This window comes from Pollicipes pollicipes, unplaced genomic scaffold (genome assembly GCF_011947565.3).
Source record: "Pollicipes pollicipes isolate AB1234 unplaced genomic scaffold, Ppol_2.1 Scaffold_7231;HRSCAF=8579_pilon_pilon_pilon, whole genome shotgun sequence".
Taxonomy (NCBI): domain Eukaryota; kingdom Metazoa; phylum Arthropoda; class Thecostraca; order Pollicipedomorpha; family Pollicipedidae; genus Pollicipes; species Pollicipes pollicipes.
Window position 1 is genome coordinate 3,730,355 of NW_023597034.1, and position 13,507 is coordinate 3,743,861.

The 13,507-nt window shown below is 51.5% G+C and overlaps 2 protein-coding genes across 3 annotated transcripts in view; one reads left to right on the forward strand and one right to left on the reverse strand.

The window, feature by feature from the left end:
* Window positions 1-13,507, reverse strand: part of LOC119110650 (Kv channel-interacting protein 1) — a 48,928-nt gene that overhangs the window by 9,753 nt on the left and 25,668 nt on the right. For both annotated transcript variants that reach the window (XM_037234549.1, XM_037234550.1), the window contains exons 3-4: window positions 714-905; window positions 157-233 (exon numbers count right to left, since the gene is read on the reverse strand). In XM_037234549.1, coding sequence (XP_037090444.1) covers window positions 157-233; window positions 714-905 — 269 coding nt within the window. The remainder of the gene's footprint in view (window positions 1-156; window positions 234-713; window positions 906-13,507) is intronic.
* Window positions 7,110-9,571, forward strand: LOC119110649 (cilia- and flagella-associated protein 206). The gene has a single exon (XM_037234548.1). The coding sequence runs from the start codon at window positions 7,409-7,411 to the stop codon at window positions 9,284-9,286; it is 1,878 nt and encodes a 625-aa protein (XP_037090443.1). The 5' UTR covers window positions 7,110-7,408; the 3' UTR covers window positions 9,287-9,571.

A 13,507-nucleotide genomic window follows, 5' to 3' on the forward strand; every position in this document is an offset into this window, starting at 1 on the left:
ATGTCATCGGCCCTTAAACATTGCTTGCTTGAAAAAAAATAGACGATGAACTAAAGCCGTACAAATGAGTTTTGTTTGTCTTGAAAGCCATCCTGCAGGATCTGTGATAACGTTGGTAGTGGCCGAAATGCAGTAACACAACTGTGCGAGTCCCACCTCGAAATTGATGACTCTGTCGGGGGAGCTCACGTCGAATGTGTTGAACACATAGTGGGCGTACAAGCTGGTATTCGCTGGAACGCAGGACCCACAACACCGTCAAAATGCATCGTAGGTGAGCAAAAGAAGACAAGCGAATGCGTGTTGTTTCACGCCGCCCACTGACTAATGGATTCATATGTAAGCCTAGTCAGGCCATGCTGGATAATCGTGCTAGCTGCGTGCCATAGCTGCATACTCTGCCCACATTCCCACTGTGCTCATTGGCCATCCGGTTGGGCCCTTAACAAAGACCTCACGACCTTCACCTCCCATTTGTTTTAAATGACTTGATCCTGACAATCCCAAGGACGGACAACGGGCTCAATTTGCATCAACTCGGCGCCATCGCCTCCAAAACCTTGCCCGAACGGATCGGACGGCTGCCAACGCCACCGCGGCACGGCGCGATCAATCGAGTAGAATGCGACGCGTCTCCGCGACGGCGGCGCAGCTGGCCAATAGGCACGAGCGGCCGCCGCGGGGCGATAGTGGGCCTCCCGTCGGCCACTCACACTGCTGCGGGAAGAATCTCGAGTAGATGTCCTTGAAGTCGTCCTCGTCGACCACGCCCATGGGGCACTCGACCTTGAAGCCGCGGTAGATGCGCTTCACCTCGTGCGGCGAGAAGTGCGTGTCGGCAGAGAGGGAGATGACGTCGCGCGGGTGGTACCGCTGGTCACCCTCGAACTCCTCCAGCTCCGAATCTGTCGGTATATCCAGATCGTCGGCCAGGCTTCGGGAAGCCAACATGGCCGCTTCAAGAACGGAAAAACTTCAGCGCTCAATAGCCAACGAAGTGCTGGGGGTCTCATTGTGAAACGCTTTGGGGCAGTGTCGAAAACTCGAAACAGTTCATGTTTTCTCCCTGGAAATCATCGCTGCGCTGCTCCTGTATCATCTATCATAGCAGTACAGCTGAGGCACGTTTGATATATAACACCTGTTATCAATCCCAAGGTTTTTAGGGAAAATGCCCATAGTGAGACAGAACCCCACCACAAACATTGCCCGCGGTAAATGCAGTTCGTTTACAATTCAAGTCACGCAAATTGCGGGTGAAAAACAACACAACCGTTAACAATCGAGACCGCAGCCCGAGCGAATATTAATGCCAACCAACCAAACATTTGGTACATTCAGCGGTGTGGCCGATGGCGCTTCCGACGAGTTTAGATATGTGCAAGTATCAATTGCAGCACTATGATATTTCCGGCGACATGCTGCACAATTCTTGTGGACAAAATTGTTTCAAAACATGTCGAAGCCAATGCTGTCTTTTTCAGCACATGACACAGTTTTGCAATGTTACAATCACCACCTTTTGGCTCCTTATTTAATCAGCGTGATCAAACTAGAGGCGCAGGATTCCTCTCTTCGCGCCCTTCGCCCTTCCTGCCAGGGCGATCGGATGCCGACACCATGTAGCCTCCGCAGCTGAGTGTGTGGTAAGGCACCAATAACCACCGATTCACATTGAAAGCCTAAACTTTTTAAACCGTGAAAAAGCTGAACGTCGGTGGTCGAAAGCAGGGGCAGATACGTACGGTTAGGCGCCGCACTTGAGCTGAGGCTAGCACGTGCCGACAGAAGATAAAGTGGAAAATCGTGTTGGCAAAAGTGCTGGCCAATATGTCGGAGTTCCTCGCGCAATCTCGCGCTAAAACCCCTTCTGTGTTTTTGCACTCGTGCTAAAACCCTAAAAATGCACCCCTTTTTGAGTGTATTCAGGGACTGATGCCAGAGCAGATTGAGACGTGAAACCCACTGCACGACGTAGGTGAACGTACCGCCCACAAGGGTTAACGTGCCGTTCACAAAGGTGAACGTACCGCATGTGGCGACAATGGACGTTTCATGCGTCGTTCAATCCTCGTAACACCGATCTCAATACCCTCCTACCCACAGGCGCGCTTGTAATAGACCAAGGCACTAGCATTGAATTTCCAAAACACACCCCACATACAGTACATTGCAAACTAAACAAGACAGCTCAGGCCATGGAAACTCAATGGGCCCAGTGAACTCAAGTGACCCAGCTTTTTAACCTCTCAAATATTCAGTAAAAGTACTCCAGTTTATTGTAACCAGTATGCACCGTTAACATTAGCGGCATTCTTAAAAAGCGTTCCGCCAGTCATCAAAACCGTAAACTGATCCAAATCGAGTCACCTCGTCGATTGAACCTATTGGGACTCAACAGACCCAAAGCCAGTCAATCCAGCCACTCTATGAATTATGCACCGACAAAAAACACCACTGCATCTTTGCCTAACAAGCTTATAAAGGTAGAATATTCCGTTGGATTAACAACTCACGTCCATATAGGTTTCCAAAGACGTGCTAATGCTTATAAATCAACTGCATGGTATTGGTGGTAATCACTTCTGCCATCACCCGATTCATCTCATGTCACAGGAAGCGTTTTACTGGTACAAACTGATCCCATTGCTTGGCTTACGGTATGAAATGAAAAGACATTTTCGAAACCCGATGCCCTGTAGTGGGAAAATTTTATTTTCCTCATTTATCTTGGCACAATTTCGCAGAAAACGAAGCCAAATGTTGTCTGATGGAGGGAATAGTTTGGTTATACTTAATACTTATTTCTGCTTTCTTGCCAAGACTGGTAATAATGCCGTCGTTGGGAAAGGTGCAGGGCTTGGTCGATCGAAACGTATCCCATAACGCCGACTCGAGTTGACTGTCGTGGCTAGCGGCTGGACTTGGAATATCCCTGAGCGTGTCTGAGATTGGCTCTTACCGGATTACCGGATTTGCCCACTGCTCTCTTCTAAGGGGGCGGCCAACATTAGTACGCTCTTTAATCCACAGATGGCAGCAGATGCGTATCCTGTATGCTTAGACTAGCCCGCAATCTCAAGACCGTCGCTTCTCGAGATGAACCCGATGCAGTCATAAACTGCGGCATTGCGGCGACAGCAGTGTGAACCTGCCGCACCTGGATCACATGTACGGTCGCACCGGGAGGTCCGTGTACGGCAATGGTATGGATGCCATCCGTTCTGCATTCACACTTCTTGTTTCCAAACACTACCCTGACTGAATCGGTCTTTCCGTTCTTCTGTGCATCACATTTGCAGCATGACAATTACTCGATTCCAATTCTATTTGACTCATTCCGGTCATGAAACTTCAGGTCGGCACTCCGACGAGTGGTTAGATCTCTAGAAGGCTGCTGTGAATAACTTCGAAACCACTTTGGGTATGGCGAAGAAGTTTTCGGTATGAGTTAACAGTGTTTTACGGATCTTGTGTATTAATCAAAGTTCCTGACTTTAAAAGTTCCTGACTGCATTTATGAGCTTTTCAGCATATACAAACATTTGTTTGCCGCATAATGGCCACTTTTAAGTTCTATCCGTTTTGATAAGCTTAAACTGATTAAACTTTTATTTCTGCTGACTTCCGGACGCCTATAGCATGCTTGTCGTGCTAATAATTCAACCAAGCAATGCTTTGAACACAAAATATATATAGAATAATAAGCTCTTGGCTACAATCCATTGGTCTGGTTTCACTCCTGAAAAGTCATGATGAAGACCATACAATATGTTAGATTATGTTTGGAAAGCTAAGCGCGCCTTAGGACGTCGTCCATATTGCACTAACACGCATAACATACCCGTCAACCCTTCCTCGTCTCGCTTCTGTCTGGCGGTGATGCAGTGTGTAAACACGCCATAATTTTCAGTTTAAGTTGTACAGATCACTGTTCCATCCATCGGCATCATCAAAACATGCTACCTAAAACGGACCTGAAGGCAGCGCTCCCCAAACACAGCATCACCTTTTCTATCGTGGCCTGTTTTCGCTCCTGCCATCGCTCGTCATCTGGCCCTGTCTTGCAGAGGTGGGATCGATGCTCCGGCGCGCCGCGCTAAAACGCTGACGGTGATACGACACACGCTACCGACGGGATGCGCTCGACACCAGCGCTCATATGTGGCTCCAGCAGAGAGCGCCGGGTTCGGGACGGCTCGCCCCGGAGCGGCCCGGCGGGATGCGCTCGACACCAGCGCTTATCTGTGGCTCCAGTGGGGAGCGCCGGGTTCGGGACGGCTCGCCCCGGAGCGGCCCGGCGGGATACGCTCGACACCAGCGTTCATCTGTGGCTCCAGCGGGGAGCGCCGGGGCGGGGACGGCTCGCCCCGGAGCGGCCCGGCGCCGTCCCAGCAGCGGTGCAGTGGGCGCGGCGGTGCACCGTACAGGCGGCAAAGTCGTGCCACAGTCCGTGTTGCTATGTCTCAGAGGCTGCAGCAGCTGCACAGCAACGGACACCCGCTGAGAGGATATGCTGCTTCGGCAGGTGCCGGCAACGTAAAACAGGCGGTCGGATGAACCAGGAAGGGTTAACACGCTAGAAGTGTAACGTGTTTTTTATGAATAGACTGAAATTGGCTGGAAGTTTTAAGGTCTCAAAGATTGGCGATAACAGATGGACCCAATTTCAACGGCTGTTGGAAGCTCGTGAATAAATACGTCGTATGGCTGAAACAGATATTCCCTTTCAAAAGGTGCTGTCATTCTGAAAGCCCTCCCCTCTAATTCTTGCTCGGAATAACGTGTCAAACTATCACAAACCATACAAAGAGATAAGATAAACTGTCGTTTTAGGCTGAGCGAGGAAAAAACAAACATTATAGCCCAAGGTGCAATTTTGTAAACCAGTAACGCTCAAGCTCGTAGTCATCAAACTGAGAACAAATCGACCTGCTGTTAGAGGGCAGCCTTACCCAATATAACTCGAATGCAGCGCGATTACAGGTCGACTACTAATCACTCATCAAAGTCAGAGACAGTATGCATAGTAATTCACCGAGTAATGAGTGGGGAGCCTCAGAGCTCGATTAACTAATTACCAGGGCATTTCAAGAACACTCCATTCTAACGCAAAAAGACATCAAGGGATTTCAAAGGTTCTCATCACATTTCCATTCTTTTCTGGGGCCTTTGATCACTCAACGCGGCCTTATGTGTGGTTCAGCAAGGCCGGTCACGAAGATACAGCAAGCCTGTGACCATCGGGAACAGGACGGGCTGGCAACACTGCGAGTAATGACTTCCAGGGTCGGGCGTGCGGAAACACCGGCTAGAGCCTGGACAGAGCCGTCTCTGACCTGCTGCAGGCGTCGCATGAGTCTACTGCCACCTCCTGAGACTAGAGATGAAATAGGAGCACATCTCTTCCAATGTGTATTCAGCAAGAGTTCCGAGTCACCTGTAGCTGTCACCGTCACATCACTCAAAGGTCAAGAATCATAAGTGGGCGACCTCTGACATGATATTCTCACGAATGACCGGAGTGCACCGGTCGGCCCGCGGCCTTACGTGTCCGCAACTGTATGGTGACTTCGTGGAGGTCTGGGGTGCTCCTGCAACCGGTGATAGTGGAGGGGGGGGGGGGGGAGGGTACTACGGTGGCCGACTGCATTCGCGCGGAACGAGCGCGTGTCCCGAACGCGTGAGGCCTTTCTGGAAGAGCCGCGTGTGCGTCCACGAAAGGCACAATCCAAGACAGGTGGATGCGAGAAGTTACGTATAAATTGGTGGTGGCTCATGGGATGACAAGATGCATTCCATCGGTAAGTGAATCAAACAGTGCCTGTGACGACAACAAGCGCTGCTCAGAGAATGATTCATGCCTGATGAAGCGTGACGAGCAGCATTCTCTTCAGGGTGTGGCGCAAGAACAAATTAATAAGTCGGTATTTAGCGGGCGTTTTCGGTGGCATTATGGATCATGGCAACCCTCTAACGTAAAGCCGTTTGAGAATTGACGCGTATACCCGTTTTTAATTGACAAGATGTTGAACTCCACCATAGATCCAGCGATTCAGCTCTTTCGAAGATCTGTTGGTTACACATAAACATTCAAAGCCTTGTAAATGTGTCAGTGTGTTTCCTTATTTCCGCATAATCATATTGCTCGTCAGGCCATGCTGGTCTCTAATCTCTACTTGGGTGTCCTTGGATCCAGCTTATTTCCGAAAGACGGATTTGATGCACGAAGAGGCATCCACCACTGCAGTTCAGTAAGTGTGGACTCTTGCATTGTTGCATTAGCAAAAACGGACACGTTTTATTTGCCTGGGCCTTTGCAAGACAGGATGCTGCTGCTGAACACTCCGTCTTTTAAATGGAATGTTCCACATTTGTATGAAACTTTGAAGTGAAATAGCCTTCTTTGATCTTGAAGATCATTTAGTGCCGTCAAAGTCCTGCCCTTCTTTAGATCTAGATCCTTATGGTTTCTGAGCTATACCCCGCGAAGATGTGCGAACTTTTTCCGGGAGACTATTACAAGATCACCCAGGCAACTTTGACGCCATCATATCATTAAAATCCTGTCATTTCATCGGCTATGCGGAAACCAAGGCCAATACAAATATAATTTTTGAGCTGTTCATATATGACGTTTGTGACTATGATTTCCAAATGTCACGCCCGTCTATTGGCTCTCAATTACAGTTTTGCAAGGTGAGATGGCATTGAATAATGACGTATTGAAGGGCATATTTACTCAACAAAGACATTTTGTTGTCGAGCGTAGCCTTTTTTATTTGAAAATATACCAAAAGTTGCGTGGTAGCTTATTTAATCATATCTCGTACTTGCTCCAGTATCTTCCAATGTAGAACATTCCCTTTAAGGGTAAGTAAGACTCCACTTGAGGCTTAAGTAGGACTCTAGTTATGCACAGCAGCAGGGACTGAGCCCCAAACACAGTGAATAAACCTGAGTGTGCTTTGGTGTGAACACAATGACACTGCCAAGGAGTCCTCAAAAGCAGAGGATGACATAACAGATTTAGTCACGGACTTACCACCCGAACACTGCGTTTCTCAAAGTTTCTTGTGAACACCAAAGTTGTAACAGTTTCCCGTTCATCTTTCTGAGTCCATCACACAAAATATCCGATGCTCGGCCCAATGCCTTGTTCAAAAGAAAGATGAATTTGAGGTTTTGAGCATCATTGCTCAGACCAAAGCAAACGGCGATTCTTTGATTTGCAGGACTCAACATCTAGCTTCATTGCAAGCTTCCATGTACTTTCATTGAAGAATGATTTCCAGCACTCGACGCTAAACATCACAACCGGAAGTGGGTCCGAGGCTCATCATTAGTGCAAGAGAAGAATCCGTCTGTTTCTGCCGCCAGTCCCCACAGTCCCCCTTCAGACGCCGCCATGGCCACGCCCATCGAGGAGCTGATCCGGCGGCTGATTAAGCGCATTCTGTCCGACTGCCATGAGGCCGGCGTCACGGCCAGCGAGACGCTGGCCGCCTTCACAATCAAGGCGGTGGTGCTGAGTCCGCGGCACGCCTGCCTGCTGGAGAACCTGCGCCAGGAGACGGACGCCGACCGCCTGGCGGCGCTCTGCGTGCGGCGGCTGACCGACCTGCGCTCGCCGGCCGGCCAGCTCGTGCGCATGCAGGTGTTCTTCGAGACGAGCTACATGCCGCGCGGCGACGTGCTGGCCGACCACGGCCGCATGCTGCAGAGCCGCCTGGCGCCCGTCGTCGACGACATCGTGGCGGCAACGGCCGGCGGTGGTCGCGAAGAGCTCGAGCTGCTGTACCGGCGCGTGGTGGCGCTCACCATCCTCGTGCACGGGCTCGGCGACCCGACCGAGCCGGCCGTGGAGCGCGAGGCGACAGCCGCCCTGCACAGCGTGTTCCCGCCGGCCGAGCTCGGCAACTTTCTGGCGCTGCGGCCGGGCGAGAAGCGGCTGCAGCTCGGCGAGCTGGCCGATATCGTGGCTGGCGTGAGGCTCTTCAACCGCGACGCCAAAAAGGGCGGCGAGGGCATCGAGGACCTGCCGGGGCTGCTGGAGCGCGCTGTCAGCGCCACGCGCGCCGGCTTCGACCGCGAGCTGCAGCACTGCGCGCGCGAGGCGGCGCGCTACAACGCCGTGGTGCGTCAGCACGTGGAGTGCCGGCGGGCCGCGGCGGAGGAGGCGACGGATGAGGCACCGGACGAGGAGAGCCTATCGGCGCAGTTCGTGCGGCTCTGCCGCGAGGTAGCGGCGCACTACCGCCAGTTTGAGTTGTACCTACGCGTCATGCTGGGCGACGTGGGTAAGGTGGCGGCGCAGCTGATTCAGCTGCGGGAGGAGATCGGGCGGCTGCTGGGCCGGCTGCACCGCATCATCGACGTCAGCCCAGCCGTGCCCGCCAATGTCGTGCTGCCGCTGTTCGTCGAGCTGGCGGACGCTTGGCGCGGCTTCCAGGTGGAGACGGTGTGTCTGAGCACGCTCAGTACGCTGCACGGTCAACTACAGGGCTTCATGCACCTGTACGAGACCGAGGAGGTCGTGCCGCAGACCTGGCTCGAGGAGCGGCTCCGCGACGCCGAAGTCGTCACCGACGCGCAGCAGTTTGAGCGCAACAGGGCCGCCGAGCCCGTCGCCCTCGACCCGGACTCCCCGGCGCAGGTCCTACCCGTCGAGAGGCTCAAAAACTTTCCGTCGCTGCCCATCCAGTATCAGCGGCTGTGCCCGCACGCGCTGGTGGACGGCGGCGGGCAGCTGCTGATCGGCGACAGCAGCCTGGGTGTCGCGTACTACTGCGGCCGCTACTACTGCTGCAGCTCGCCGGCCGCGCTCGCCGCCTTCGCCGCCGCGCCCTACCGTTACACGTCTGAGGTGGAGGCGCACGCGCGCCGCCACCCGGAGCTGATCCATCTACTCGATCTAGAGGAGGGCGACGGCCGGCCAGCGCCAGCGCCGCTGCTCATGGCTGACCGCGCCGTGCAGACCGAGCTGCACCCGGCGCCGGCGCCGGCCGACCCCGACCTCAGCTGGAACGAGTGGCAGATGCGGCGGCGCGCGCTGCTTCTGGCAGACCTGCGTGGCCGGCGCACGCACGGCGTGCAGACAGAGCGCAGCCACCTGCGCCGCGACCAGAGCTCGCAGATGTTCGCCGCGCAAGGCACCGGCACGCAGACGACACGAGACGACTGCAGCGCCGTGCCGCGGCCGCAGACGTACCTACACGGCCTCCGCGGCCGGCCAGACGCGCCGCACGGCACAGTCAACCTCACGCCCGGCGTCGAGGAGGAGTGACGTCACACTACACGATGACGTCAGACGTCGGGGACCGCTTATTTCACGGCTGGGGTTGAGAAATGAGGCGGCTCGGCGCGATGACATGAGATGGCGTTCGGAGTGGGGTGCGTTGTAAATGAAAACAATTGCTTTTCTTTGTCACATTATTTATGAAGTTACACAAGTCCGAGAAAGTTGCGTTTTATTCTTTGTCGTCCAAACAAAGCACTTTTGCTCTGGAAAATGAAACTGGAGAACGCCTGGAATGTGCGGCCCAAATCCCCGTTCTGTTTACATCCTATGCTTGGGCAGGTAGTTCATTCAGCCTAAAAATATACATCATTTTCTCCACTTTCCACGAATCCGTTATGCGTGCAAATGTACACCATTATACTCATAATTAAACAAAGAGCACGCGACTTTAATTTTCGCGTCGCCACTAACTATGGTCTTGCAGGTATGATGAAATGGTGAAAAAGAGCGCTTTTCTGGAATAGTAAACCTTTGACCTTCACAATACGGCAGATTCTTGACTTAACGACGTAAAACTGGTACCAATCGTGAGATCTCGTTGGGACTAATCCATTAGTGAGTTACGGTAAGCTCTATCTTCATCAGTTTGGAGACACCTGGGGAGGGGGTTTGCATCAACTATCACATCGCATCAACCGTATCAGTCGTTGGTATTAAAAACGGCGAATCAGAGCGAGGACTAATACAAAAATCAGAACGACCAACATTCTTGCAAAATAATCCAGACTAAATCATAACTGTGCACCAATTATAATTTAACAAGCCTTCGTATATTTTGCACCAATGATAAAGCAATCAGAGCTTCTTGAATAATTAGAACTGCCATAAGCTCTTTTTATAAGCAGAGCTATGTCTTAGAAATATAAGATAAAACACTATTCGTATTCGATGGGAATGCCATCGCCCTAGAGTATCAGTGCTATACAACTTCTTAGCTGGACTATCGTTTCAAACCTACGTTTTCGGAGTCTACTGATCCTCGCTGCCGTCAAACACGTCTGCTGAGCACGGGCTTCACATGTCAGCACAGCGGCAAATCCAATGAAGCCTAGGGCTGACCCACCGCAGCACACACAAGTCACTTCCTGAGCAGCACTGGTGGCAGTCACATGCGTCTGAGCAGCTGTGTCTGACGATAGGTCAGCGCGAACCGTCTAATACTTAGCTTGAATCATGCAAATTCACACGCAGTCTCATTCCAGACCATTCCCGCATCCGCCCACCTGCAGCCTGCTCACACCGCGAGTCTGGACAGACCCCTTCTCAGGACGCAGCCCTGCTCACACCGCGCGTCTGGACAGACCCCTTCTCAGGACGCAGCCTGCTCACACCGCGCGTCTGGACAGGTCCCTCCTCAGGACGCAGCCTGCTCACACTGCGCGTCTGGACAGGCCCCTCCTCAGGACGCAGGCCGCTCACACCTCGCGCCTGGACAGGCCCCTCCTCAGGACGCAGGCCGCTCACACCTCGCGCCTGGACAGGTCCCTCCTCAGAACGCAGCCTGCTCACACTGCGCGTCTGGACAGGCCCCTCCTCAGGACGCAGGCCGCTCACACCTCGCGCCTGGACAGGCCCCTCCTCAGGACGCAGCCTGCTCACACTGCGCGTCTGGACAGGTCCCTCCTCAGGACGCATACCGCTCACACCGCGCGCCTGGACAGGTCCCTTCTCGGGACGCCGCCCACGCCGCCCGCTGTGACCGTGCGTCTTCGGTAAGCCTGTTCGGGCGACCGGACCGCAGAGACCACGAGTCCGCCGGCTGCCCGCGTGCACAGCTCGTGTCACTCGTGGAGTGACAGGTGCACTTTGGCCACCGCACCGCCGAGCCAAGTTTTGATTTCCCGACCTATTCACGCGTTGTGCATTATTATAATGCCGCCTTCCGTGGCGCCAAATCCTACAATAAGGGTGCACAACGTGGTGCGCGCTCTGGTCGCGTGTAACGGGCGCTTGGGGGCCAAGAACAATTGCTTCGCTTTGGCGAAATAACCTTGCAGCAAAACTGCTATGTTTTGCTGGCAGAATAAAACACACGGTCAGTTATGTCCATTACCCTGGGGAAATTACGTTCTTTTTTTGTTGTTATTGCAGCAAGCTGTAAAAGTTGACGAGTTGGCTGTGACTGTCTCAAACATCAGAAAGTGACTTGAGGTAGAATATAAGCGGCATTTTTCTAAGGGAGTCATCAAAACAAAATGGTATTTGCTTAATACGTACACAGGTGTCCAGTTAGACGTCAAATGCTTGGAAGCGGAGAGGGACAGTTTGACCGCCTGAAATATGAAAAAGCAGGAAAGCTAGAGGCGCCAAATTTTAAGGGTAGACAGAGTGCTATATGAGCTCGTGAAGTACTTGTTAACGTCGTGACCTTTTGGGTCGGACAAGGTCAATGTTAAAGTCAAAATCATTGTCGGAAGTGCCATCTGAGTTTCTCCCGTCAACAACGATAGTCCAGTCTGGGATGTTTCAGTTCAGCGCCTTTAACTCTCCCTCACAAGATTAAAATGATAAAAGAGCTTCAAAATCCTTTTGGTATTTGAAAACGCCATAATCAGTCCAGGCCATCCAGGTCAGTGGCCTGCACTGCTCGTCATGAAGTGAAATTAATGAATTCGAATTTCGCATAAAGAACACACACAGGACAAGCGCCTATTGCAGGTAAAGGTCGTTTTACCATTGATCTAGGCTTCCCATGTATATGATCAAATATCTAATTATTCCTGTTGCAATACATTCGAAGCTGTTCTAAAAATTGCCCCTGCTGACAGGCGGGGCCTGATTTAAGCCCACACTAGATCTGTGGCCTTGAACCATATTCCCTTTCTTTTGCGGCATCCATCGGCTATTCAATTACGTCCAGTTGTGAAAAGTTTTATGTCGCCAGGCTGCACTGCTCAGGATTTTTTGAGGGGGAGCGACCTTAGAGTAGATTACATTGCTCGCTGCCCGAGCGCGTGTTGAAAAAGGTGGCGTTCAAGCCAAAAGTATGCCAACAAGTTTAAGTATGTCATTTAACTGTTTGCATTGGGCTTATGCATTAGACATAGCTTTATCAACAAAGTTTTGGATTGTGTTAGATGTCAAGCTGCTTTCTCATCCGTTAAAGCTTCTCAAAGACTACATAAATTCGTTCATTTGTCATTAATCCATGGAGGAAATGGAAAAAGAGCCAGTCCAAGTATAGTCGACAAAATGGAAAATCTGGAAGCAACTCAGGGCGGAGCAGATGTGTCTGCGCGCGCTGCATCTAGCATGCTATGGTTTCAATGTAATATATTCATAAGATCAGTCAGTGTTTGGTGAATTAAGGCAGGCGACTACTTTGCTTCTTCACGTGACTACGTTGACCTCCTTGCAATGCCTAATAGATATTTTTAAAAAAATGTGTTGCGTTGCATTTCAGTGTCAATATTCCGGGCACGACTCATGACCACGCCGTATAAAACAGTATATAGAGAAATCCTTACAATGGAACAACCACCAGCACGCGCACAAAATGCATATTTTAATTAAAGCGCTTGACAACTCTGAAACGATTACTATATAGATTAAGAGGTTTGTAATCTGCGCCAAGAATACGCTTGCATGAGCCACTGGCTTATAACATGGTACAGCAATTTTGCGTTCAGGATGCTAAGGCTTTCACAGAATTGGGATTGTCACTGAAACGAGCTGATCAGGAATGACATTGTGACTGGTGCTATATGGAATGGTCTCCGAGTGGTGTGTCCCCACTCAGGTTTTTGGTGCCAGAAATGTGTTCGCTGCGGAAAAGTCTGACAAGTTTTTTGGAGACGAATGAGTACAAAGCTTCCTAGCGCATATTATTCCCATGCAAAGCTATGGTGACCGTATCGCAGTTGTCATGTGTTTGAACTCAATCCGGGGCTGTTTGTGTATGACGACGCCTGCTTCATTTTGTGCATAAGTTCCGTGTTTTCGACGTCTAGAACTACGCGGTCATTTATCGTGTACAAATGTTTGGACTGAATTCGACCCTAGACATTCAATCCACGAATAACTCTACAACTAATCATAGATGTAGCATGACGCGAATACTGTGAGTCACCACGCGCTACTCATGGAATGCATCACATTTATGCAATCCGACATTTCGGATACAACTCCGTTCAACACCGCACACCGCCAACGCTCTATGTTGCCGCCACCCGCGCCGATGCGGTCAAGGTGTCATCGTGTCAACCC

Bases quoted from the DNA above. Each gene is read 5' to 3' on its own strand.
- LOC119110649 (XM_037234548.1), top strand. From the start codon at position 7,409: ATGGCCACGCCCATCGAGGAGCTGATCCGGCGGCTGATTAAGCGCATT.